General features: G+C 41.3%; 1 protein-coding gene across 1 annotated transcript; it reads left to right on the plus strand.

Annotated features, from left to right (window-relative positions):
- Positions 1-9,886: 9,886 nt before the first annotated feature.
- LOC103717842 (ABC transporter G family member 42-like) lies at positions 9,887-24,260 on the plus strand. The gene is made up of 23 exons (XM_008806377.5): positions 9,887-10,351; positions 10,832-11,041; positions 11,559-11,643; positions 11,716-11,875; positions 12,339-12,415; positions 12,534-12,587; positions 14,090-14,180; positions 15,623-15,924; positions 16,615-16,896; positions 16,998-17,314; positions 17,448-17,608; positions 18,307-18,416; positions 19,002-19,152; positions 20,072-20,227; positions 20,325-20,503; positions 20,699-21,031; positions 21,440-21,730; positions 21,850-21,933; positions 22,207-22,340; positions 22,528-22,755; positions 22,853-23,024; positions 23,310-23,564; positions 23,729-24,260. Exons 1-23 carry the CDS (start codon positions 10,014-10,016, stop codon positions 23,996-23,998), a joined length of 4,440 nt encoding a protein of 1,479 aa, XP_008804599.1. The 5' UTR covers positions 9,887-10,013; the 3' UTR covers positions 23,999-24,260.
- The last annotated feature ends 1,637 nt before the right edge of the window (positions 24,261-25,897 follow it).

The raw sequence follows: 25,897 nt of genomic DNA on the forward strand, positions 1-25,897 counted from the left end.
GTGACAAAGCTTGGTATCAGAGCAAAGGTTAAGAAGAGTCCTGTCAGAGCAATAGGGTGAGTCAGGATTAAGTATAGGATTATACTATGGAGCATAAGGTTTTTCTGTATGTTAATTTATGAGTCATTTACAATTCAGTAAAATATATTATGACTCAGTGTGTAACGACTGCCCTCTCTTTTTAACTCTTTTAGAGACATATAAAGAATACCTCCAAGGAGAGGATCTGCTCGTCCTGGAAGGAGGATGGAGCCAGATATAGCATTGGATGCGGGTTCCGCACATGTCGAGCCCCAAAGAGAAAAATCTCCTCCTGCTGATAGACGGAGGGTTGATGATCAAGGAGAGGTAGGAAGTAGAGATGCATTGATGGAACAGTTACTGGCGGAGAATCAGGCTCTGAGGGAGCAGATTGCTCGGGAGAAACCTCCTGCCCCGTCAGTAGTATCTATCCCACCTTCTGTACCTGTGCCAGGAAGTTTGGCCAGGCGAGCTCTAGATGATGAGGGGATTACTGTACAGGAATTTCTGAGGCTCAGAACCCCAGAGTTTAAGGGGGAAGAAGATGAAGATCCTCAGAGATTCCTGGAGGAGACTGAAAAGATGATACGGAGACTGCCCTGTTCTGATGCAAGGGCAATAGAACTTGTAGGGCTCACAATGAAAGAAGATGCCTGGGGCTGGTACCAGAGGCACGTGGAGGACAGATTGTACAGTAGGAATCCTCCAACCTGGGAAGAGTTCAGGCAAGCAGTGATGGATGAGTTTTTGTCTCCGGTTGAGAGGCAGAATCGGGCTCTTCAGTTTGAGAGGCTGAAGCAGATGCCCGGAATGAGCGTATCTGAGTACGCTCGTGAGTTCACTAGATTGGGGAAGTATGCTCCTTACATCATCCCCACTGAAGCTGCCAGGATAGAAAGATTCAGGCGGGGTCTGATTTTCCCGCTTTATAATGCAGTACTGGCAGTAGAGGTCCCCACCTTATCTAGGCTGATTGATAAAGCAAAACAGTGGGAGACCAGAAACAAAGAGGAAAGAGCTGAAAGAGAACAGAGGAAAATGAGTGTGGGGAAGGAGCAAAACAGTAGAGGTAGATCTGAGGGAGTAGATCTCTCGGAGGGCCCGACGGAGCAGTCTGTACGCTCAGCTCCACCTGCCCCACGTAAGAGGAAATGGAGGGAAAGAGGTCAATCACAAGATACTTTTCTACCATCAATACCTCGTCCTCCAGTCACTATGGCCAGAACTGAATCTAGGTTCCAATCATGGCCAGTATGTAGCATATGTGGGAAGCAGCACCCTGGCAGATGCAGAATGGGTCAGGGAGTGTGCTACAGATGTGGACAGCCGGGTCATTTTGTCAGAGAATGCCCGCAGGGTGCCACCCAGCAGTTTGTGCCTTTAACATCCTATCCTTCTGTGCAGATGGACAGGCCTAGTAGTAGGGAGCCTGTAGGCAGAGGTAGAGGTCAAGCACAAACATCACAGCAGAGTGCTGGACCATCTCAACTGTCAGCTCCAGTAGGCAGAGGGCAAGGAAGGGTGTTCACGGTAAATCCACAGGAGGCACAGGCATCAAATGCAGCTGTGACAGGTATGCTCCTCATTGATAAGATTAAAGCTAGAGTGTTATTTGATTCTGGAGCTACCCATTCATTTGTGTCCCCTTATTTTGCTAAAAAGTTAGCTAAGGATAAGATATTGATGCATATTCCCTTAGCTATTAATACACCTGTAGGGGATAGTATAGAAGCGAAGTATGTATATCCTACCTATGTGGTAGAGATAGAAGGTAAAACACTCCTAATTTATTTGATTCCCAATACCACACCGAGCAGAATATGAAGACCAGATACACTCACCCCTTTGAGTAATCAGGTAATTTACTCTTTCAAATTCGAGGACGAATTTTATATAAGGAGGGGAGGATGTAATAACCCCAAAATTTTTTTTTATATATAAAAAAGGGATAGAATAGTCCTTTTCAATTGATATAAGGGGTAAAATTGGAAGGAATCAAAAGTTAATGGCATAACCGTAGATATGTTGAAGTGGCAGGGGCAAATTGGGAATTTAATAATATTAAAAAAGGGTGAATAGTGCTTTGATGTGATTTAAAGGGGGGTTTACTGTGGCTTTTGGAATGAAACCGAGAGAAGAAAGGGAGGGTTCTCAGACGGCAACAGAGAGGAAGAAAAAGAAGGAGAGGAAAGGAAAGGAAGAAAGGAAGAGGAAGAAGAAGAAGAAAAAGAAAAGGAAGGAGATCCCGGTTGCGCTGCCAGCTGAAGGAAAAAGTGTAGATCTCCTTCCCCTCTACGCAAGGACCTCGATTTCCAAAAAGAAAAAGGTAAATATCCATTCCTATCTAGTCTTTTGATGACATTAGGCTATACAAAGGGTGGATATAGTCTAGAGGGGTAGGATAAGGGTTGTAGAGGCGGTTAAAAGAGGAAGAATCGGATTTTGACAAATTTTTCCGGCACTACGGAAAAACTGTGTCGAAGTCCCAACTTCGGAGAATTATTTAGGGGGTCAAACGACCTCCGATAGCAATGCATGTTACCTCTTTGGAATCCCCTATGAGTGTAGAATGTTAGGTAAAAATTTCATCAAATTTGGAGTTTGGAAAGTGGATCAAACCCAGGATGAAGTAATCGGCTGTCGGTCCGAGTTACTGTTCATCCGAGTGGGAAAATAGGGGATTTCATGCCATAATAGGGTATTAAGCCCAGATTAAGCTAAGGGAGACCTTGTACTCGTGCAAGGGAGTCCCTAATACACATAAATGATGAGTTAATTAATAGAAAAAAAAAAGAGAAAGAAAAGAAAAGATTTAGGGAACGGGGGAGTTGAATCAATTAAAGTTCCCTATATTATAATTGGCACGTAGATTATGGCCCTTGATACAAGACTAAATGTATTGTAAATGCATGTCACAGTTGGGCAAGAAGCTAGGGAACAAGAGGAAGAAGTTCCCCACTGCCTGCTGTAGATTTTTGGAGGCGTATCAGGGCTGTGCCGGATTGACAGGTGAGTGGGAGTCATGTACTTTGCACCATGAGCACATTCCTTATTCATTTTCATAAATGTCGCCAAGTGTGAATTGATTCCACTTGAGCATATTGATTGATATTGTAGTAGATTCCTCTATATTTTGATTCTCCATGCTTGATTATTCTGTACATGCATTTGAGGGAGCATTGAGAGGAATTACGAGGGGTTGATGAGTAATTAAATTGATTCTGAATTGTGAAATGACTTCTTTTGTAAATTGATTTCATTTCCTCTATTTCAAAGATTTGTAGAGCCTTTTTAGTGGTATATTGAGTTGTATTGCACTTCCTTGACCCTCACTCCCAACCCTGATGTTAGTTTATGATTGGGTCATGATCGAGTGAGTGGTAATCTTGATTATACTCCTTTTTAGTAGAGTATTGGGAGGGTGCATTATGGCATTTATGCATGGCTTGGCAGTATCTGCAGGACACCTATAGTCGATGGGGTTGAACATCGGCCTTTGTGCACATAGTAGCCTTCTGGGTGGGCGGAGCCCAGTCCCTTCCTAGGGGGGGACACGGCCCTAGGCGTAGGATCGGCCGGTCCTACGACTTATATTCTGCTTGCCGCCGGGCATAGTAAGACCCCGCGAGGTGCAGTATGGCTTTCCGCGGATGTAGAATTCCCGCGAGGTGCCGTTTAGTATGTAGATGTGAGATGGATTTCTGTTCTGGATACTGGCCAGCATTTACATTATCAGTATGGTGTCTTATTCTGCATATGCATGTGACAGTGGGGAGTTGTTGCTGGTTCGCCTGGGGCGTAAAACCCACCTCCTGATAGCTGTCTAGCATTTATGTTATCGGTATGGTGTCTTATCCTGCATATGCATGTGACAGTAGGGAGTTGTTGCTGGTTCGCCTGGGGCGTAAAACCCACCTCCCGACAGCTGTCTAGCATTTATGTTATCGGTATGGTGTCTTATCCTGCATATGCATGTGACAGTAGGAAGTTGTTGCTGGTTCGCCTGGGGCGTAAAACCCACCTTCCGACAGCTGTCTAGTGATGATTTACATATTGGTGTGGTGTCATATTCGATGTATGCATATGGCAGTAGGGAGTTGTTGCTGGTTCGCCTGGGGCGTAAAACCCACCTCCCGACAGCTGTCTAGTGATGATTTCAGCATATTGACACCTGATTTGTATGTTCCAGCATTATGATCTGTTGAGCATATTCATGAGTAGCATATATGTTTACTTGATTATTCCATATATGCTTCAGATGAGTTGATATTGATTATGGTGATATTGATGATTTACTCCATATTCTTTATGTTGAGTTCATGTTCATCTTGTTATTGATCTTGAGATTTTACCTCGAGCCATGATTATATCTTGTCTCATGTGCATAGTACTCTCTACTCCACTCACTGAGTATTTATATACTCACTCCCCAGTTTGGTGTTTTTGATTGCAGGGCAGGTATTGTATAGAGAAGAGCAGGATTAGTGGTTGCCTGCTAGCTGTGCCGCTCCATAGTATAGTATAGTATAGTATAGTATAATGTAGATAGAGGTTTATCCCCTTTTGGTGTATTATAAACCTTCTATTATATATAGTGCATAGTTACAGTCATAGATCCTGTTGTGGATATGGGTTTGACCATGGATGGATTGGGAAGCAGGTATATATATATGTGTGCAGATGAGTTATATGCCTGAGATGATGTATTGCTATATATTGTCCAGGTTTATTATGTGACAGATTATGTGATTGCTGCTCTGACAGGTAGTGTGTTGTATGTATTGAGATAATCCTGACAGGTCACTATAGAAAAAGTGATCATTTTGTGCATGCATCATGCCAAATTTTTCAAGATTTATTGATGATTGATAGGTAGTAGGGTTCTACGCGGTGGCTGGTGGCCTTATGCCTACCCGCACCCTAGGACCGTCGCGGCGGCCCGCCGGGAACGGGGCGGGGGTCGTGACATCTTATTTCTTGTACTGTATGTGGATGATATTCTCCTAATAGGGAATGACATTGCTGCACTACAGGGAGTAAAAATATGGCTTTCATCACAATTCTCCATGAAGGATTTGGGAGAAGCATCCTACATCCTTGGGATGAAGATCTATAGAGATAGATCTAGGAGGTTGCTCGGTCTGTCCCAATCCATGTACATAAATACTGTGCTGAAACGTTTCAGCATGGAAAATTCTAAGAAAGGCTATCTTCCGATAGGTCATGGAATTACTCTTTCTAAAGGAGATTGCCCCACAACTCCCCAAGAAAGAGAGCGTATGAGTAGAATTCCATATGCCTCTGCTGTGGGATCTATTATGTATGCTATGACTTGTACTAGACCAGATGTGGCGTATTCACTAGGAGTAGTGAGTAGGTACCAATCTGACCCAGGAGAAAGCCACTGGAAAGTTGTAAAGACTATCCTCAAGTATTTGAGAAATACTAAGGATAAGTGGCTTGATTATGGAGATACTGAGTTGAGACTTGTCGGTTATACCGATTCAAGTTTTCAATCAGACCGTGATGATAGCAAGTCTGTGTCTGGTTATGTTTTTACCCTGTATGGTGGGGCTGTCTGTTGGAAGAGTTCCAAGCAGACTACTATAGCGGACTCTGTGTGCGAGGCGGAGTACATTGCGGCATCGGATGCGGCAAAGGAAGCTGTGTGGCTGCGGAAGTTCATTGCTGAGCTCGGAGTTGCACCCTCCCTTAGTGGACCAGTCCTTGTCTATTCGGATAGCACTGGTGCCATCGCTCAGGCCAAGGAACCAAGAGCTCACCAGCGCACCAAGCACATTCTGCGCAGATATCACCTGGTTCGTGAGATAGTAGAACGAGGTGACGTTGATCTTCAAAAGATTGACGGGAAGGATAACTTAGCCGACCCCTTCACTAAGGCCCTCAGTGTAAAGGAGTTTGACCATCATTACTTGAAGATGGGTATACGATACTGTACTGATTGGCTTTAGTTCAAGTGGGAGTTGTTGGAAATTATGTCCTAAATCCAATCAATTGTTGATTGTAAATGTATTTGAATCAATTATAAATAACATGGTATTTATTCATCACCAGAACATCTTCACAAACTCCGATGTGATGAAGTCCTTAGGACTGCTTTGTGTAATGAAATATGATTTTGTCACACAGGTCCTTAAATGTTCATGACCGTATGATATACTATTAATAGGACGATAGTATTATCGGGCGTAGGTCATTGTGTATCATATTTGTTGGTTATCTTCCAAACCAAAGAGTATAGAGATACTAGTATGGTATACAGGTGAATGGTAGTGTACGTTCACTGAACATGACCAATTGACGGACTCTCTCTTGTCAAGAGTTGTTCCGAGTGGATATGGGTATATGTATCCTTTAGACCTGAGATTGCAACCGGTGGCTTGCAAGCAACTCACTGTACTTTGGTGCTGGACTACCTGAATTTCTAATCCAGCGACGAAAGGTTTCTGGGTCCAGTCAAGTACTTGTGGTAGTCAGTTGCAGATCAAGATGGGATTGACCTCCCTTAGAAATAAGGGTGAATGCCTTGTGTTTTCAATTAAGTAGTACCCTGGCCAGGGAAAGTCAAATCACTATCACTTGACTTATTGAATTGAAACATATTTCCGGATGGATCGTTTCAGGGTAGACAGACTCTAAACCCATCCTGGGCATTTTCTGGTCAAGAGGATGAATTATGCAGTAACCATAGTCCATAGGTTCTAGAATGTTGCTTTGCATCTATTCGGCCTATCCGGTCGTCGGGTCCCATTGCTAGATGGTTACTTCGATTAGTGCAGGAAGTGTTCTTGTACTACCGGCTTAGGTTCGAACCTGTGAGGTCACACGCTTAGAAGTTTCTGGATTGATCAAATGGCTGATTGACGATTGAGAATCGTCTAGAGGTAAAATAGTCAATGTGATTGACTGATTGCCCTAAGCAATTGTTGCTTGGAGAAGTTAATTGGTGATTAGATCACTGATTAGACTCAATTTGATTGAGTAATAGAGATTGGGCTTGACCAAATTCAAATATGATTTGAAGTTGGTAAAACCGTAATTGACACCAAAATTGGTTTGGTGAAAATGTCTAATTTGCCCCAACCAAATCAGATTTGGCTTGAGTCAAATTGGATTAAAATCAATTATGATCCTAGTATGACTAGGACTTCCTTCCCTATGTGGGACCCACATACTGTATGTGGGACCCACGTCCTGCCTAGGTGGGACCCACATACTGTATGTGGGACCCATGTCCTGCTTAGGTGGGACCCACATACTGTATGTGGGACCCACATCCCGGCCACCTCACCCCTTTGCATGCGTGACACGTGGCGGAGCAGGACACCTCTTTTGCTTGCATGCGTGACACGTGGTGGAGCAGGACACCTCTTTTGCTTGCATGTGTGACATGTGGCGGGCCTGGACACCTCACACTCCTCCTGATGTCATCCATGACCTCATATGCCTCATGAGGTCATCCATGACATCGCCCTCCAGGCCACCTCACCCCTTTGCATGTGTGACACGTGGCTGAGCAGGACATCTCTCTTCCTTGCATGTGTGACATGTGTCCTGGCAGGACACCTCACAGGACACCTCATAGGGACACCTCACCTTCTTCTTGGCCTATAAATAGGCCACCCCTCTTCCTTCTTCCAAACACATGGAGAGCACCAGAGAAAGAGAGTGAGAGGAGAGAGTAGTTCTGAAGGTGAAAGCCCAAGAAGGAGTTCTTGAGCTGTGAAGGTCCATCTTCTTCCTTCTCCCTTTCAGCCAACCTTCTGCCTCCCTGCGAGCTAGCACTCCCCGGGAAGCTGATCATTCCGGAGCTTCGCGTGGACGAGTCATCGAGGCCGGACGCTTGTGCGGCTGCGAAGCATCCTTGAAGGAACCCCCTTCTAAAGGTAAGAGATCTGATCTCTTTTATGGTTGAGATATGATCTCAATCTTCAAATCACAAGAAATTGTGATTTATGCATATTGATTTGAATTACACAATCCTCGGGATCTGAGGGCTTTGTGATATATGGTGTCAAAGCAAAGGATTAGTGGAGACTATCCGATTCCCGGGAACTCTCACGCGTGATCGTGTGACGAAGCGTGGCTCTCCACCCGGGGGCTCATATGATGAGTGCTTTGATAGGCACGCGCGGGTGTCACCCTATGTATTGGGACTGAGCCTGCGCCACATGTGATGTGCAGTTGAAGACTGTCTTCGACTGGTACCAGAGTTAAAATATCTAAAATATCAAGCATGTTTTTGGTTAAAATGTTTAACCCGTTCTTTCCGCATAAAAATTTTCTGAAATTCATGCTTAGCCCTCTGCACGCACACCATCACCAACTCGTCGGGTCTTCTGCTCCATTGAAGCGGGGAAAGTCTAACCTCACTGTTTTGGGTAAGAACAAACTGATAGAATTCTTATATTGAAAGCCACCACCACTATTGGAATGCTCCTCATGAATTCGCATGGAATTCTCAGCAACTTCATTTGTGGATTGACTCACCAGCTGATCCATACGAGCACTAAGGTTGCCAAACATCTCCATCATTTGGTTGAAGATTTCTCTCTGTCCAGTTGAAAGTGACTCCAAGGACTTTTCTAGCTTCTCCACTCTTTGATCCGTAGCCAGGCTCTGATACCACTTTGGTACGTACTGGCTGGTTGAGGAGGGATTTCCTTTACCTATTTTGAAGGATTGTAAAGAAAACCCCAAAAGATGAAAACAAGATAAAATACTCTGATTACTTCGAGGGAACCAGAACCTCCAATGAAAACACCAAAGTGCTGGGAAAAGATAAGCGTGTTTGTTGTTATTCTCTTCCCTTTTAAATAGGCCACAATACAACTGAAGTTCCCAACAAAATAGGAATAATCTTAACAGCTAGTTGACTAATTCAACTCAACTACAAATCAGAAAATAGTTAACATGAATATCTAGAAATCAGAAAGATTTAAACAGAAAATAACAGAAATTATTTAGAGTCCTAATGACTAGGAATTCTTGAATGTAACAGGTTTTAAAATTCCATAATTGCTAGGATAAAGTTATAGTTCAACCTTGTGAAAGGAAACTTTTACACCCATAAAAAAAGATGTAAATCCTTACCGTGTTAAGGTTTGGATTCAGATGAATTCATACTCCGGAAAACCCGATGCTCGATTTATGGCTTAACATTCCAATTTTTTGTTACATTATTACCTACTTATTCAAATAAGATACTCGTAGTGTCACTATTTCTCGCATTGTCATATAGTTGCATCTTAATATTAAATAAAATAAATTATTCCGACCGGTTAGATAGTATCCTTTCCGACTTCTTAACAGCTTCACTGACATGACCATTACATAAATTAATGACATTATTAGTCGATGCTTTAACAGACAACAGCTGTGCTTCTTGTAACTGTAAGCAAAATGAATGATGCTTTAGCCGGATTGATTGGGTTCGCAGTGGAATCTGAAGTTAAGATTCTCTTTACGTGGCCCTAGTGCCCTACAGACACCAAACTTTTTGGCGGTTTCTTGCGTCGACGGCCGATCATTGTTGATCCTTGTGCTCGTTTGCATGTTTGCGGGTGTCTCGACGTTGGATCTTCGTTGTGCCTTGTGCAGCTGTCTTGAGTTAGTCCCCTGATACCTTCGTGTCTTTATTGATAAAAGGAATTTTATTGCCGGGTACCTCTACCTGATACCTTTCTGTCTTTATTATAACTTTCAGATCATTAATTTCCTGCCATCTTTTCTAGATGTTTGTCCACTGGTTACAAGCAGAAGAGTTAGCAAGCAATACAACAGAAGAGTTAGCAACCCTATTAAATTACAGCGCAATACGTTCATCGTAATTACGCAAAAAAAATTAGCTTCCTTCCCCTTCTCCACCTGCACCTCCATTTCTGTGGAGCTGCGGAAAGCCCGTAGAAAAGAGAGACGGGGACGAAAAGGTGCAAAAGATAGGGGAAGAGCAAGCAATTAGCAGGTCCAGGATGGAGAGTGTGGAGAGAGCGTGGGACTCGATCAACCGGAGCGTGGAGGAGGCGTACTCGCGGACGTCTTTCTCAGGCAGGAGCCCCATGGCCGATGACGATGAGGAGGCGCTGCGGCGGGCTGCAATCGAGAATCTCCCCGCGATCGACCGCCTCCGTACCGGCATCCTCCGGACGGTCGTGGATGCCGAGGACGGGCGAATGGAGTATGAGCACAAGAAGGTCGATGTCCGGATGCTGGGGCTTCCCGAGCGCCAGGAGTTCATTCAGAGGATCTTCAAGATCGCCGAGGAGGACAACGAGCGCTTTTTGAAGAAGCTCCGAGCTCGGATTGATAAGTGAGCACTTTCTCACGAGTTCTTTCTCTTTCAAAAACCATGCATCTCGATCGGAAACCGAGGGCTCTTGCGCTGCTCATCTAGGAAACACAACAGAGTAGAGAGGTTGTGCAAGAGCCTTCCATTTCTGAGATGGACGATGTGGGGGCAGATGCTTTAATATATAAAAACTACAATCTTCCATGAGTTCTTGGCCAAGATCTTGATTTGTCGTCATACATTGGAAGATAAGTTATCAATATCAGATATCTTCTGATCTCTTTTTCGTTATGATATATTTTGGTTCTTTTAATAACTAATTATTGTATTACATTGCCGTCCTATATTTCAGATTTTTGATCAGAGTATCTAGATATTTGGATCTTTTTGAGTCAGCTCGGATGAGCTGGGGTTCTTGTTTAGAACTGCTGCTGCTCTCTCTCCTGTTTTTTTTTAAAAAAAATAATCTAAGATTGGCTTTTGTACATAATTTTCTTTCAGGGTCGGCATTGAGCTTCCAACGGTAGAGGTTAGGTTCGAGAACATCACAGTCGAGGCTGAGTGCCACGTGGGGAACCGAGCAGTGCCCACACTCTTCAACGCGGCAAGAAACATTGCCGAGTCCGCCATGGGGCTCCTGGGCATAAGCCTTGCGAAGAGAGCCCACCTCACCATCCTCAAAGATGCAACTGGAATTATAAAGCCTTCAAGGTAAGTTCCAGTGCAGGCCTATTTAATCTTGAGGACCTATGAGAAGAAATTATTGAGACAGATGCGCAATAAAATAAGAGCAACTTAGCCAAAAATATATGACCTGAACTTGCATCGAAGTTAGGTAAGAGTTGATGGTATTGGCAACGTAGAGAAAAGAATAAATAATTTCTTGGAAACAAATCATTGGTTATTCTTAAATCATTAGCAACTCTTTAAAGAATCTACTCTTCGTAGCGCCCCAAAATTTATATCCTTTTGCAGCTCGGTTCTACCTAGGCAGGAACAGAGCAATGCATGGCGATCACGGAATGGGCAATAAAATGGTTCTTTTTTTTTAATAGTCACTGAAAGGAGTATTGTATGGTTAGCTGATGATATTGGCAACATTTCTATCAGATACTTGATCCTCCACCGTGGAACAATTGAAATCATCTGATCAAAGAACAAATAACTTGCATATGTTTTTCTTAAAAATTAATTAGTACTCATTTTCTGTTTTTCGTTTTCCTTAAAGAATGACACTTCTATTGGGTCCGCCTTCTTCTGGGAAGACGACACTTCTACTGGCTCTGGCCGGAAAGCTGGATCCAAGTCTGAAGGTTGGCAACTCAGCTCTTGCTTATATCTGGTGCAGCTCTCTCCCTTCTTCTAAGACGCCATTAAATTTGTAGGTGAGAGGAGATGTAACATACAACGGGTTCAGGTTCGACGAGTTTGTGCGACAAAAGACGGCGGCTTACGTTAGCCAGAACGACATCCACGTTCCAGAGATGACGGTCAAAGAGACACTTGACTTTTCTGCCATGTGTCAAGGCGTGGGCACCAAATACGGTATCCGTTTCTGAGTTTTATTTTTGAGCTGCATACCTGATCAGGATCTATATCATTTGTATTTATTCTTAGCTTTAGAATTAATAACGCTTCCTCCCTCATCTTGCCGAATAGTTTAATAGGTCTACTTATAAATAATTATCTTTTGTTAAATAATTTTATTGCTCTTTTGTTTTTTTTTAAATTCTTTATAAATAATTTCTATAAATTTTTTTTTCTAATAAACACCGGATGACTTTGCCTCCCTCTTTATCAATAATAATAATAATAATAATAATAATGCTTTTGGAAGCCAAGGTGATTTGCACGGTGCACAACTATATAGTGCATGCAGGGTAGAATATAATTTATTGTTATGTTGTTACTTCTAGGCTTTAATATTGGTGTCATCTATACTTTATTTTTTGTTTCTGTATCATCATTTCATGATTAATTATTGGTTATCGACCAATATCTTGTGCAGAGCTACTAAGAGAGCTAGCGTTGAGGGAGAAGCAGCAGGATATTTTGCCGGATCCTGAGGTGGATCTCTTCATGAAGGTGCGGAGTTAAGGATTAACTATTTAAACCAAGAATATATAATTATTTTTGTCTTCCATGGTCCACCGGTTTTTTTTTTTTCTGATGAAATGTTTCTTTACGTTTCTTTTCCGGTCAGGCTACAGCGATGGAAGGTGTCAAAAGCAGTCTCCAAACGGACTACACCTTGAGGGTATCTCACTTGACCTCCATCTGGCTTCATGAATCCAGCTAGGCGTTTAGCTAATCTGGGACGGCCGAGCGTGCCAAGTAAAGCCTCACCAGGACTTTCTTGTGAGAGTATTGCGAAGATGTGCACTTAAAGCCTCCAAATTAATATAAAAAAATGATACTCTAAATTAGACTCAAGCAAAAGGTACCAACAACAAAGTTCATAAAGTCTCCAATTATTGATAGTAATTGGGTGCTCTTTGAACCTCTCTAAAATGATTTGATGCTATGCAAATTATATATTTTTATTATAATCGTATATTTATAATATATTATTATAATAACTAATAACAATTCAATATTATATACTAGAATATATTTATTATTATATTATATATATTACAATAAGAGTCATTGTAATCATAAAAAGAATTCTATTACTAATGTTATAACAATAATTATTATCGTAATTTAATATTATAAAATTTATTTGATAGTTTAATATTATGTTTGTCATCATAATAATTAATTTATATTTTATAATACTTTTATTAAAATATATAATATATATTTAACATGTCAAAATTATAAAAATTAAGTTTCAACGGTTGGAGAGCGGCAAGAGGGCTATTTTAAGAGCTACTTCCAATTGCAACTATTCTTGTAATTATAGCTGTGGACAACTTTACTTGTAGTTCTAATTTGAATGCTTGTTATTAAATTGCAGCATTTACAACTGCAATATGTCTAATTATAGGTAAACAAATAGTTGAAAATAAAGCCCTACATCTATGTCTTCTTATCACATAGAGCCAAAAAAAGACCCAAATGGTCAGATAAAATCCCTAAGAGTTCAATGCACTATGTCAATTCTAATTATTTCGCATTATACTCAAGCACCGGGCATGGACCTCAAGAAAATGATGTCAACAATGGGGCCGGATACAGTGTCTTATAAAATTGGATGTGACCTGATCAACCCGAACGACCTTGATTCAACCGACAAAAAAAGTCCTAAATCTAGACCCAATCTGATAGACCCGAACCCAGCCCAGATCCAGCCGGTAATGTGTCCGGTCGGGGTCTTCATCTATGAAATCCGAAGCCAATTCGGGTCTGTGGATCAGGCGCGACCCGCACCCGAACAGACCGCTCAAAGGCTTATTACGATGTTTTCGGTTCGAATGGGTTACAAAAGAGCACAGCCAGGCTCTCAAAACTCGACCCAGCCATAGCTTAGTCGCGCATCTGTGCCGAAAAGTTGCGGGATGCTGATCCTAGCTTCGAAAGGATCGCGCGTAGGGTGTTCGTTGTTTTGCCCAAGAGGGATCGGATAACACTCGCTGTCGATAGTGCAGCTATCTTCGTGGCTTACTTGCCACAACGAGCTGTCTCGCTTAGCAGAAAGGTTTCCTGGAGCTTTTGATGGAGAATGGCCCTTATTTTGTTTTCCTTCCTTACTGCAGCTATCTGAAAATGCTGCTGAATTCATATTGTGACACGGTGTTGATGGGGTGGCTGCAGATACTTGGGCTGGACATCTGTGCCGATACCATTGTGGGCAACGACATGATGCGAGGGATATCGGGTGGGCAAAAGAAGCGCGTCACCACAGGTTTGCATCCTTCATACATTCCAATATTATGTCAAATTTTAAATTATGGAACATAGACATTGGACGAGCCTCTACCTATCTAATTTGGATCTGCTGTAGAGGTCCAACTTTAGCTATTGATTCAGCAAGCTAGGTCCTCCAATTGAAATTTCCATTTCTTACAATTCAATAAGCCATTTCTAAGCTAAGTTGCATTTTTCCAATTGATATCAAGCAGTTCTTTACAATATTGAATTTTCTATAGTTTCTAGCCTTCTTCTGGTTTTCTTAATTATGCTACGGTCAAGTAGTTAACTAGTGCTTATGAACCTCCTTGTAGCCTGACATTTGCAATTAATTGTATAATAAGCAGTGGTTGTGTAATGCAGAAATCTCAAGCGAAAAATTGGTGCATCAACCTTGTTAGTTGTCCTTCAAGATTTCTTTTTTACTGAAGCATTTCTCTTGTATAATAAATCAATTTTGCATCATCATTGCCATGTACAGTGATTGCTGCATGAGACACATCAGGTGAGAAAGAAAAGAAACGACTAACGGATGCAACGAAAATATGGACTGCCAATTGGTTTATCTGTGTGACATTACCATGCCAAATGGAAAGCTATTGAGAGAAGAGGCATAAGGGTGAAGAAGTTTGGGATCTCATGAGTGTCCATGCATCCTGCAATTCCAAGACTTGGGACTGGGGAAGCAATGGCCTCCACTGATTCCTAACACTCCTCTCTTCTTCCATTTCTCTCTTCAGCGACTCCTAATCGCACAAAAGTTATCACATTTAGGGGTGATCGGGCTTCCAGAGTGCCCTCGATGTGTGGCGTCCACAATATCCGAAAAGTTTAAGGCATTGTCATAAACTCATTGGATAAAATATCAGCTGCTTTAACCTTTACTACTCATTGGATATGCTTCACCCATTGACTTTATAATTTATTTTCATCATCTTGTTCTGCTAGCCCTTGAACATGCCCATTGAAAACAATCTTCTTGCCTAAAGTCTACCTATCTTGCATTGATGCTGAGAGGAAACTCCTTTCTAATGCTTTCTAGAGCAGTCCTTATTCTATGCTCTTTACCTGTACAATAATCACCTGTAATTCTAAGGGGCTGTATTAAAGTGTTGTCTACAAGCCAAAGCAGAGTTCAACCTGCCTAAGGTCGGTAAAACTTGAGCCTCTAATTTATGGAATCTTCCATGTTAGCACATGCCCCATCCTGGGCTAACCTAACCCTCTGGACAAACCAAGACCTTGTTTACCTTCACAGTCAGAAACTTATATCCTTTTATATTTCTATGTATGAGAGCCCTTCCAAGATTTGTAGCATGATCTTTTTGATTTTTGAGTATCTATCAAACTTCATATGATACTTAGATAATTATATAAATGAACATATATTTTTTATCTGTAGCTCACCTGATCCTTTCCCATGATATTGTAATGCAGGGGAGATAATTGTAGGTCCAACCAAGATCCTGTTCATGGACGAGATATCAACGGGTCTTGACAGCTCCACCGCCTTCCAGATTGTGAAATGCCTGCAGCAGATTGTTCACCTAGGCGAGGCCACAATCCTTATGTCCCTCCTCCAGCCTGCCCCTGAGACTTTCGAGCTATTTGATGATATCATATTGCTCTCTGAGGGACAGATAGTCTACCAGGGCCCCCGTGAATATGTGCTCGACTTCTTTGGGAGCTGTGGATTCCGTTGTCCTGAGAGGAAAGGTGCTGCTGATTTCTTGCAAGAGGTAAAGCAACATGATCCTCCTTCGGTACATATCTCGTAATTAAAAGATAGGAACTTACATGAATTTCGAACTCCAATAATGAAACTAATTTGGCTATTGACTTCAATACTTTGTAGCGTCTGATCGTTCATTGCTGCTTGTAGACTGCAAATGTGCTATCTTTAGCTTTTCCTTCTGCTTTTTGTGTAAAAACCATGCCTTTGAAACTTACTCCAAGACCCTGATTTTCAACTGACTTGTTTAACCTTAGCCATTTGCTGCTTTCAGTTGACTTACTGAGCTCTAGCTATCTGTCAACTTGGTGGCCAATGGTTATTGAGTTTGCTTTTTACAGAAGTCATAGAACTGCTTGTATTAGTGATAAGCCATTCTGTCAAAAACTTCCAAAACTTTGGTTGACTGTAGGATTTTTATTAATGCTTGTGCCACCTAGAGATATAGCGGAAGTCATGCATCTGTAACTCGCTAAATAAGTATTGACTGCAGTTCTGCTTCTATACTTATTGATTGCTTGTAATAAAAAAACCACTTCATTTACACTTATTGAATATGGATTTCCTGCTCGGTTCTTGTTATTGACTATTTTTTATTAGGTTATACTACTGAAACTTGCGATGCAGCTTGAGGGTCTGAATAATCATGTCTTTCAGGAAGAGTGGAAGTGACAATTGTTTTATGATATTTGGATAGGTTACCTCAAGGAAGGACCAGGAGCAGTACTGGGTGGACCAGACGAAGCCTTATCGCTATGTAACAGTTTCTGAGTTTGCTGCACAGTTCAAAAGATTTCAGGTTGGCCAGAAGCTGCGGAAGGAGCTCTCCATCTCATTCAATAAGAAAAAGAGTCACAGGGCAGCTCTGGTCTTCTCCAAGCAGTCTGTCTCATCATTAGAGCTTATGAGAGCCTCCTTTGGCAAGGAGTGGCTTCTCATAAAGAGGAACTCCTTTATCTATATTTTCAAAACTGTTCAAGTGAGTAATGGATTTTATCTTGAGATGGTTTTACACTTCTCGTCATGAGATAACTATGAAGGCAATTAATCATTCATTGTTTTGTTACCTGCATGCTGAAGATTATCATAGTGGCAATAATCACCTCAACAGTGTTCCTGAGGACACGAATGCATTCAAGGACAGAAGATGATGGTGCCCTTTTTATTGGAGCACTTATCTTTGGCTTGATCACCAATATGTTTAATGGGTTTGCAGAGCTATCCCTGACCATCACAAGACTCCCAGTGTTGTACAAGCACAGGGATCTCCTCTTCTATCCATTATGGGCCTTTACCCTACCAAATTTTCTCTTGAGGATTCCCATTACGATGCTAGAGTCAGTTGCTTGGGTTGGCATGACTTACTACTCCATAGGATTTGCCCCTGAAGCCAGTAGGTAATACTGATCATCTCCATCTGGCTTGTCTAGCTTTCTGACTTATGAAATTTGGATGGAGAAACCTGAACCTTTCCAAATAGAAGATTACTGATCTCTCTTGCTTTACTAAGAATCATCACTTTCCCTGCAGGTTCTTTAAGCAGCTGCTCATCTTTTTCTTGATCCAGCAGATGGCAGCAGGGCTCTTCAGGCTTATGGCAGGAGTGTGCAGGTCCATGATCATCGCCAGCACTGGAGGTTCTATTGCTGTCCTCTCCATGTTTGTCCTCGGAGGTTTCATCTTACCAAAAGGTTCTCAACTTGTCATCCATGTTCTTCACCACATGCCCATATTCCACCAAGAAAGTTCTAGGTTTCAAAATATATTGGAATTAGATATCTTGCATTTAGGTAAAACTAGCTGAATGTAAAATCTTTAGGATATAATTTGTGGTTGTGAATAAACTAAAGCAGTCCATTTAGTCTCCAAATTTCCTGTGGGGTTTATTGCAGTTGCCAGTATTGATCATGCCATATAGGAAACTTGCAATGATTGTGCAAATACCCAGTAAAACTTTTAAGTCAACAATCTTTTCAATCTTCATCTGTTGCCATCTGTTAAACTCAATAAAGCACAGTAGCATTCATTGGGAAGGCAACAAAATGATTTTGGTTTTCATTCTCAAATCACTTCGTAATTCGGTGATTCATCTGAATGCTTCTAAAGAAGATCGAAGCTTGAGCTACATACACCTATATGTGAAAGATGCCTCCTGTGTACATACAGCGCAGGTTCACTTGATGCATGGGTCACACTTATTTCTTAGATTGGAATACCCTCAACTTGAAGGGATAGCCGAGGTACACAGTATGTATTATTGCTATTTACCTACACATGGTGTAGAGCTGGCACAGCTCTCCTAATGAATCCAACACATACGTGTTTCAGTCTTCTATTTTTTGTTTTTTCCTTGAAAATGATGGGGTAAATATATTTCCCTTGTTGGCAGATGTTATTCCAAAATGGTGGATCTGGGGTTATTGGGTTTCGCCTCTATCTTATGGATTTAATGCTCTAGCAGAAAATGAGATGTTCGCTTCCAGGTGGATGGATAAATTTGTAAGTTCTTTCTTCCCTTCAAATCACAATATTTCCTACAGTGACAAGTATTTCTTCAGTTATTACGTCGGAACAAGTGAATAAATGGAACAGCCTCTTAGATATTGGAATCTTGTAATCTATAGTGTTAAAGCCTGGTATACATTGTTGAGGCTTAAACTTTTGGAGTCTAGTGGTCAATCTATCATGGTGTCAGAGCCAGAAGTCATGGGTTCAAATCCGTAAGGCCAATTTTTTGTCATACCAGTTATTTATTATCTTGAGTCTTTCTCTTTTTGACTGGGTTCAATCGTTACATGACTTGTTGCCCAGTCATTCTTGAATCATTCGTGCCTTCATGTGCGTGGTTTGAGCTCTTTTTTTTCAGGCGGGGTGGGGGGAGGGGGGTTTTGTTGCTAAGATCTGATATACATTGTTGAACTCTTCCCAAACAGCTTAAACTTTTGGGTCTAATGGCAAGTTAACATGAAGAAACATGTATCCATACATCTCTGCAATATTACTCAAATTATGTATAGTTTGTGTCTGTTCATCCAGTACCAACCTGCTTGTGATTTCCTTGACAAGTTTTTTCCATATGAACAGGCACCTGATGGTAGGAGGTTAGGAGTGGCAGTGCTAAAGGACTTCAACATTTTCCCAGATAGCAATTGGTACTGGATTGGAGCTGGCACTCTTCTAGGGTTCACCGTCCTCTTCAATGTGCTCTTCACATTTTCACTTGTGTATCTAAATTGTAAGTAATTGGATTTATTTATAATTATATGAACGTATATTCTTCCTAGGGGCTTACCCAATCATCTCACCATCAGTTTAAGCTGTAATATTGATATCCACAAGGTTTAAAATAGAAGCGACATGACCAAAGTAAAGTATCCACAAAAGGTGCAGATAGCATCTGCCTCTGGCTTTAAAATATCCATAAAGGTTGCAGATGCATCGGCCTTTGGCCCCAAAATTTACCCCTGGATTCATTGATTATGAAGCTTCACTCTTTCTTTTCTTTGGAGCTTGCAAGCATTTGGCAAACCCATACTTATGCATAGGTTGAAGCAAAACATTTGGGTGATACCTCTTGAAAACAACAAAATAACCACTCATTCTTCTGCCTAACCAGTTTCAGGAAAAGAGGACCTACAATTTCACAAGATAAACACCACAACTAACTAAAAACGCTCAAAGCAATAAAGTTTTGAGAGCAAAAAATGCAATCAGCAACACTGTGGCTGTCTAGACTCTTTACACTGTAACATATTCAGCGGCAAGCTAAAGGAGCAGGAAAAAGCCATATCTGACAGAACCTCAGACTGGAGATCATCACTGTAATAATCCCTGAACATTAGAAGATTTGCCATGACCAGAAACTGTAAGAAGTGACTTCAAAATATCAGCACCCTTTAGGGACTCCTTTTTTGGAATAGCAACTTTCAGTCACATGAAAACATGGGGCAGAATAAACTGCTCGGAATTCTTTGCTCCGTAGGAAAATGTTCTACTGTTTCTTGCTAACCAAAATTTTGCAGCAGACACATAGCATCACCAAATCCCAGGCGACATTTTCTCCTTAATCATCTTCTACCCTTCACAATGAAGAAGTGCGACAGCAGCTTTAATGTTGGGATGACATTGTTTCCTTTTTTGTTGTTTGTTAATAGCTTTGGGAAAACCGCAAGCTGTTATATCTGAAGAAACAGCGATTGAAATGGAAACCAACCAAGGAGGGAACAAGGAACCTTCGAGGTTTAGAAGGACTGGGTCAAGTAAAGAATCTATACCTCGAGCTTTACCAGCAAAAGATGGAAATAGAACCTGTAAGATTTATTTAAGCCGAATCATTTAGTTATCAGAGTACATCTTACGACTAATCATGTTCTAGGGTTAAAGACCATGATTGCATGATTCTTTCAGTGGAAATGATGACTGGTCATGTAAGCAGCCGTGCTATCAGTGGTTCACACAATGCGCCTGCATGGGATATGTACACCAATGCAGCTGCCGGTGTTGCTCTGAAGAGAGGAATGGTTCTTCCATTCACACCACTATCCATGTCCTTTAAGGAAGTCAACTACTATGTTGACATGCCTGCGGTGAGCTCTTTGCTTTCTTAAGTACTCCCTTAATTACCTGAAAATGGAATTAGCTTGTGCTTCAAAATGAGATATAGAGTTCGACAACTGTAACTTCTTGCATCTTATAGTCAGCATTTCTGTGTTTCCATTGATATTAAGGCATTTAAATCTTTGTGGTTAACATAAATTGAGAGATTCTTGTTGCTTTGACAGGAACTGAAACAGCAAGGAGTGACTGAAGATAGGCTCCAACTGCTGAAGGGGGTGACGGGGGCTTTTCGTCCTGGCGTTCTGACAGCGCTTATGGGTGTTAGTGGGGCTGGAAAGACAACCCTTATGGATGTTTTAGCAGGGAGAAAAACAGGTGGTTACATTGAAGGTGATATCCGAATCTCTGGTTACCAGAAAAACCAAGCGACTTTTGCAAGGATAGCAGGTTATTGCGAACAAAATGATATCCACTCTCCCCAGGTCACTGTTAGGGAGTCCTTGATTTTCTCAGCCTTCCTACGTCTATCGAAGGAAGTCAGTGATGAAGAGAAAATAGTAAGTATCAGTGCTTCTGTTGTTCTCCAATTTTGACTTTTTATCTGTCATTTAAATTGATAAAAGAGTAGAAAATACTCTAGAAGGGGTTTGAGATATTTTAATGAAGTAGATCACAGCATTGCAAATTGAAATCCTATGAGCAAGGGAATCAAGGAGGGGGTTAAAAAAAGGAAAGAAATGAATAGATGTGCAGACTGTTGGGGCATATATTCTCATAGCACTTCGAATTTCTATCAATCTTACTAGTAAGGGAATCGAGGAGGAAATTAAAATTTTAAAGGAAAGAAATGAATAGATGTGCAGACTGGTGGGGCATACATTCTCATGGCACTTCGAATTTCTATTAGCATACTGATGACCGTGACCATATGTCAAGTTGATTGACTGGGTTTTGTGTGTCCTCAGAAATTTGTGGAAGAAGTGATGGAACTGGTAGAGCTTGATAGTCTCAAGAACGCGATTGTGGGCCTTCCAGGTGTCACTGGGTTGTCAACAGAACAAAGAAAGAGGTTGACGATTGCAGTTGAGCTTGTTGCTAATCCTTCAATAATCTTCATGGATGAACCAACATCGGGTCTTGATGCAAGGGCAGCAGCCATTGTCATGAGAACTGTGAGAAACACTGTTGATACAGGAAGAACAGTTGTTTGTACAATCCATCAACCAAGCATCGACATATTTGAAGCCTTCGACGAGGTAATGATGCGACTCTCTTTAAATCTGTAACTTTAAATTATTTTTATCTATATATTCATTATCTTGCAAAAATACATGTCAATGCTCATGATCTTTTTTTTGGGTTTCCTTAAAAACAGTTGCTATTGTTGAAAAGAGGAGGCCAAATAATATATGCTGGACCTTTGGGCCGTAACTCACACAAATTAATTGAATATTTCGAGGTGTGTTGTCTTTACAGTTACTTGTTTCTGATTTGTCTATGGTTAAAAGCTGTCTTGCTTGATCATTTGGTTCATTATTATGACTACAGGTCTACAGCTACTCTTGGTCTTTGTTTTTACCTTATAGCAACAAGAATTATTCTATTATGGAGGACTCTTACATCAAACTTTAAAAATGTCACTTAGAGAACTAAAACAAAAATCCTGCAGATATAAAGAAAAGATGAAGAAGACACTATTTAGCTTTAACTATCAATATTTTACATTTATCAGGCAATTTCTGGAGTTCCAAAAATCATGGACAAGTACAATCCTGCAACATGGATGCTGGAAGTGAGTTCCACGGCAGCTGAAGTACGACTAGGAATTGACTTTGCCAAGCACTACAAATCATCAACGTTGTATCGGTAAGTGAAATGCCACTTATATTGAAAATAGGAAGTCGGTACATTTGTAATACCAGAAAGTTGCCTTTTATGTTGGTCATATGTGTTTTGCACGGATATGCAGCAACCATTTATTTTTCTGCATCTGTTGGTAAAACATATATTTCTCCACTGACATGCCCCTTGTAATTACTACCATTTCTTATAGGCGTAATAAGGCACTGGCCAGAGAGCTGAGTAAACCACTTCCAGGTACAAATGATCTCTACTTCGCAACACAGTATGCCAAGTCCACCTTTGGGCAATTCCAGTTCTGCCTTTGGAAGCAATGGTGGACTTACTGGAGGAGCCCTGATTACAACCTTGTTAGATTTTTCTTCACACTGGTCACTGCACTACTACTTGGAACAATGTTTTGGAGGATTGCTGAAAAGAGGTATGTCTTTGTGTTGCTAATCTTGCCCAAATCTGTTCAATTAATGGATTTTATCCTTAGTTGGAATATGACATTATTGTGCCCAACTGTGGTGCAGGGACAGTTCATTCGATCTTGTTACCAGCCTGGGAGCCATGTATGCCGCAGTTTTGTTCGTGGGATATAATAACTGTTCAACAGTGCAACCTGTCATAGCAAATGAGAGGACCGTGTTCTATCGAGAGAGGGCTGCTGGGATGTATTCTGCTTTACCATATGCCATGGCCCAGGTAAGGAGGCTACAGTAACAAGAATGTGAAACTTCAAGGAATAAGGTCTTAAATCCATCAGTCGCTCTATAACATTTGCTTGTTTAGGGAGACGAGTAACTTGAGTGAGGTTTATGTAGTACATGATCTAAGGGCATTCTTTAAAGTTACTTCAATCTGCAAAATGAGTAAACCACATGCACAACTTGAATTACATACGTGCATTCATTTTGAGGTACATGTAAGAAAAGAATTCATACGAGGCAGTAAATAAATTGGGTTTAATCCATGTTCGCTCTAATGCAGGTGGTTGTGGAATTACCGTATGTGTTTATTCAGACTGTGTACTATACACTCATCGTATACTCCATGTTGGGTTTCCAGTGGACAGCTGCAAAGTTCTTCTGGTTCTTCTATGTAACCTTTTTCTCCTTCCTCTATTTCACTTATTATGGAATGATGAATGTTTCAATCTCGCCGAACCCTCAAGTGGCTGCACTCTATGCTGCAACCTTCTTTACACTCTTCAACCTCTTCTCAGGCTTCTTCATCCCCAGACCGGTAAGCGAATCTTAGTGGTATAAAATGCACTCAGTATATAAAATGCATGTTCATCTTTTCTTTTGTTCTTTGATCAAATAAAACTATATGCAAGTCCACTTTTTCTCGTCAGCATGTTGCATCAATGATCAATCACTGATGTTTCCTGATGGATTGACTTGTAGAAACTTCCTGTATGGTGGAGATGGTACTACTGGGTTTGTCCAATAGCATGGACAGTTTATGGGCTGATTGTAACACAGTATGGTGACCAAGAGGATGTTATCAAGGTGCCTGGTCATCCCGACCAAACGATTAAATTTTACCTCAAGGACCATTTTGGATATGACTCTGATTTTATGGGCATTGTAGCCACAATGCTGATTGGATTCACTGTCTTATTCGCATTTGTATTTGCTTACGGCATCAAGAAATTAAATTTCCAACAAAGATAGAGAGTTGCAGAGGTTCGAAGAAATTCAGGTAGCAGATCAATTACCACCACTGGAACATTTCTTTTTTTAGTGTTGTACCACCACTGTAACCTTTCATTTTTCCGTCACTGTCAACAGAGGCTGTGACGTGCCTACCTAGGATTTCGGAGGCATTGTTTCCTTGCCTATCGTTTGTAAATATATAAACAAATGTAAGCACGTTGTCTTGTCGATATCGTTTTAGGTTGTGTTTGGTGAAATAAATGTCATAGTTGGCAGTCAATTTTAAAGAATTGAAGGATCATAGAGATAAAATACATGGGTCAAATAAAAGGTATCAATTTTTCTTTTATTTTATTTTTAAGAGCCCAGTTTGGGGATGTGCATAAAAGATGAGGGGTTTTTATTTTTTTGGGAAAAACAGAGTGCAATTGGTTTTTTTTTTAAGCTAAAAAAAAAGGAGGAACGGGGGAAGAAAGAACAAGCCCACCCCCGCGTAGTAGTTTTCATTGGGCTCCTATTTCGCCAGAAGAATGTTTGATGTGGGCAGAAATGACCGTGTGAGTATGTCACATCTGGCATCATCGAGACTACTAGCAGAGTGATACGCCCTACGCCCTTCCAGATTCCGTGCGTTTTGAACTCGGAACCATTTGATTGGAAGTAAGATCACGCTCCCACTAGGCTACCACCTCAGTGGTAAGTGCAACTGGTTTGGAATATCTAGAAGTGGAAAATAGAGGTCTGATGTGGACTATGCATCTTGTGGATATCCATGAAAGAGAGAAATTAAGGATGCTCTAGTCATAAAATTTAACAATCAATATCTGAAATGATATATTTTCTCTTACTTAATTTTATCCATTATATATATTTATAATGATAGGAACCATCTCTCCAATAAGTTGTAACTTGTAGTTCTTGCTTTGAGTAGCTTATTATAAATTTGGCCTGATGAAATATAAGTTCCTACATTTTCCCAAATGCAAGCTGCATGAATGAAATCCTCTAATTTGCAATGTTTTTCTCGAGATTTTGCCATGGTTCTATAGAAACCATGGGATGATCCCCACCTTTCCTTACTAGAAGGTAAACCAGGAACTAAAATGGTATTTTTCATTTTTTCTTATTTTTTAACCGATGGATCCGAATCCTTGTCTTCATCTCCCTTCTCCCTCTCCACCCCTACCACCACTCCATCCTGGTCCCATGGTGGCCGCCGCAACCGCACTCAATCTCCGCTACTACAGCCTTCCTGCAGTGGCACTGCCCTCGTCACCCCAGCCGATCCAAAACCTCCTCTGACAAGCTCCCTCTGGTTCTAGTACTCCCAGCCCCAGCATGCGACCCTCCTTCCAGCCCGTACCACAAGCTCGGACGGGGCAGGCTCTTCGATGGCCCTCCTTGGCCACAAGATCGCCATCAAGATCACGAGTTCTGATTCCCTCCAACGGGAACATGAAGTCTAGAATGAGCTCACCTTTAAAGCAATATATACCTGCCATGGTTCCTCCCTAGACCAAAGGTGTGCAGTGGCTTACCACCTTAGGTACTGCATCTCCAACCAGCAAGGAATCCCTCAGGCATTGCCACCGGCAATGGTGGTGGCAGCAGGAGGCAGACCAGGAGGAGAGGAGGTGGTGGTGGCAGCAACTGGGAGAGACTGCTCTTACCAACAATTGGCGAGTGGCGTTGAGGAGAAATCCCTGCATTAGTAAGGAAAACAAAAGGACCACCTGTACGCGAAACTCCCGCTACAGCAACATCCGAGAATGGTTAGATATATATACAACCTTACCCATTGGTGCAGAAATATCATATCTTGAAACCGTAACATCTAAATCATCTTAGAGTAAGGTTACCGTTGCACCAAAAATCAACCTCCATAAAAGAAAAGAAATATTTTAATGCAAAAACTTT

The sequence above is a fragment of the Phoenix dactylifera genome, chromosome 1, assembly GCF_051530095.1.
Source record: "Phoenix dactylifera cultivar Ajwa chromosome 1, Ajwa_hap1_PhDact_Kaust_v1.1, whole genome shotgun sequence".
NCBI classification, from domain to species: Eukaryota; Viridiplantae; Streptophyta; class Magnoliopsida; order Arecales; family Arecaceae; genus Phoenix; species Phoenix dactylifera.

Excerpts from the sequence above, each read along its gene's own strand:
- LOC103717842 (XM_008806377.5), top strand. The coding sequence starts at position 10,014 with ATGGAGAGTGTGGAGAGAGCGTGGGACTCGATCAACCGGAGCGTGGAG. Across the intron at positions 12,416-12,533 it reads AGGTGGATCTCTTCATGAAG|GCTACAGCGATGGAAGGTGT; the intron begins GTGCGGAGTTAA and ends TTTTCCGGTCAG. Across the intron at positions 17,609-18,306 it reads AGGTTTCATCTTACCAAAAG|ATGTTATTCCAAAATGGTGG; the intron begins GTTCTCAACTTG and ends CCTTGTTGGCAG.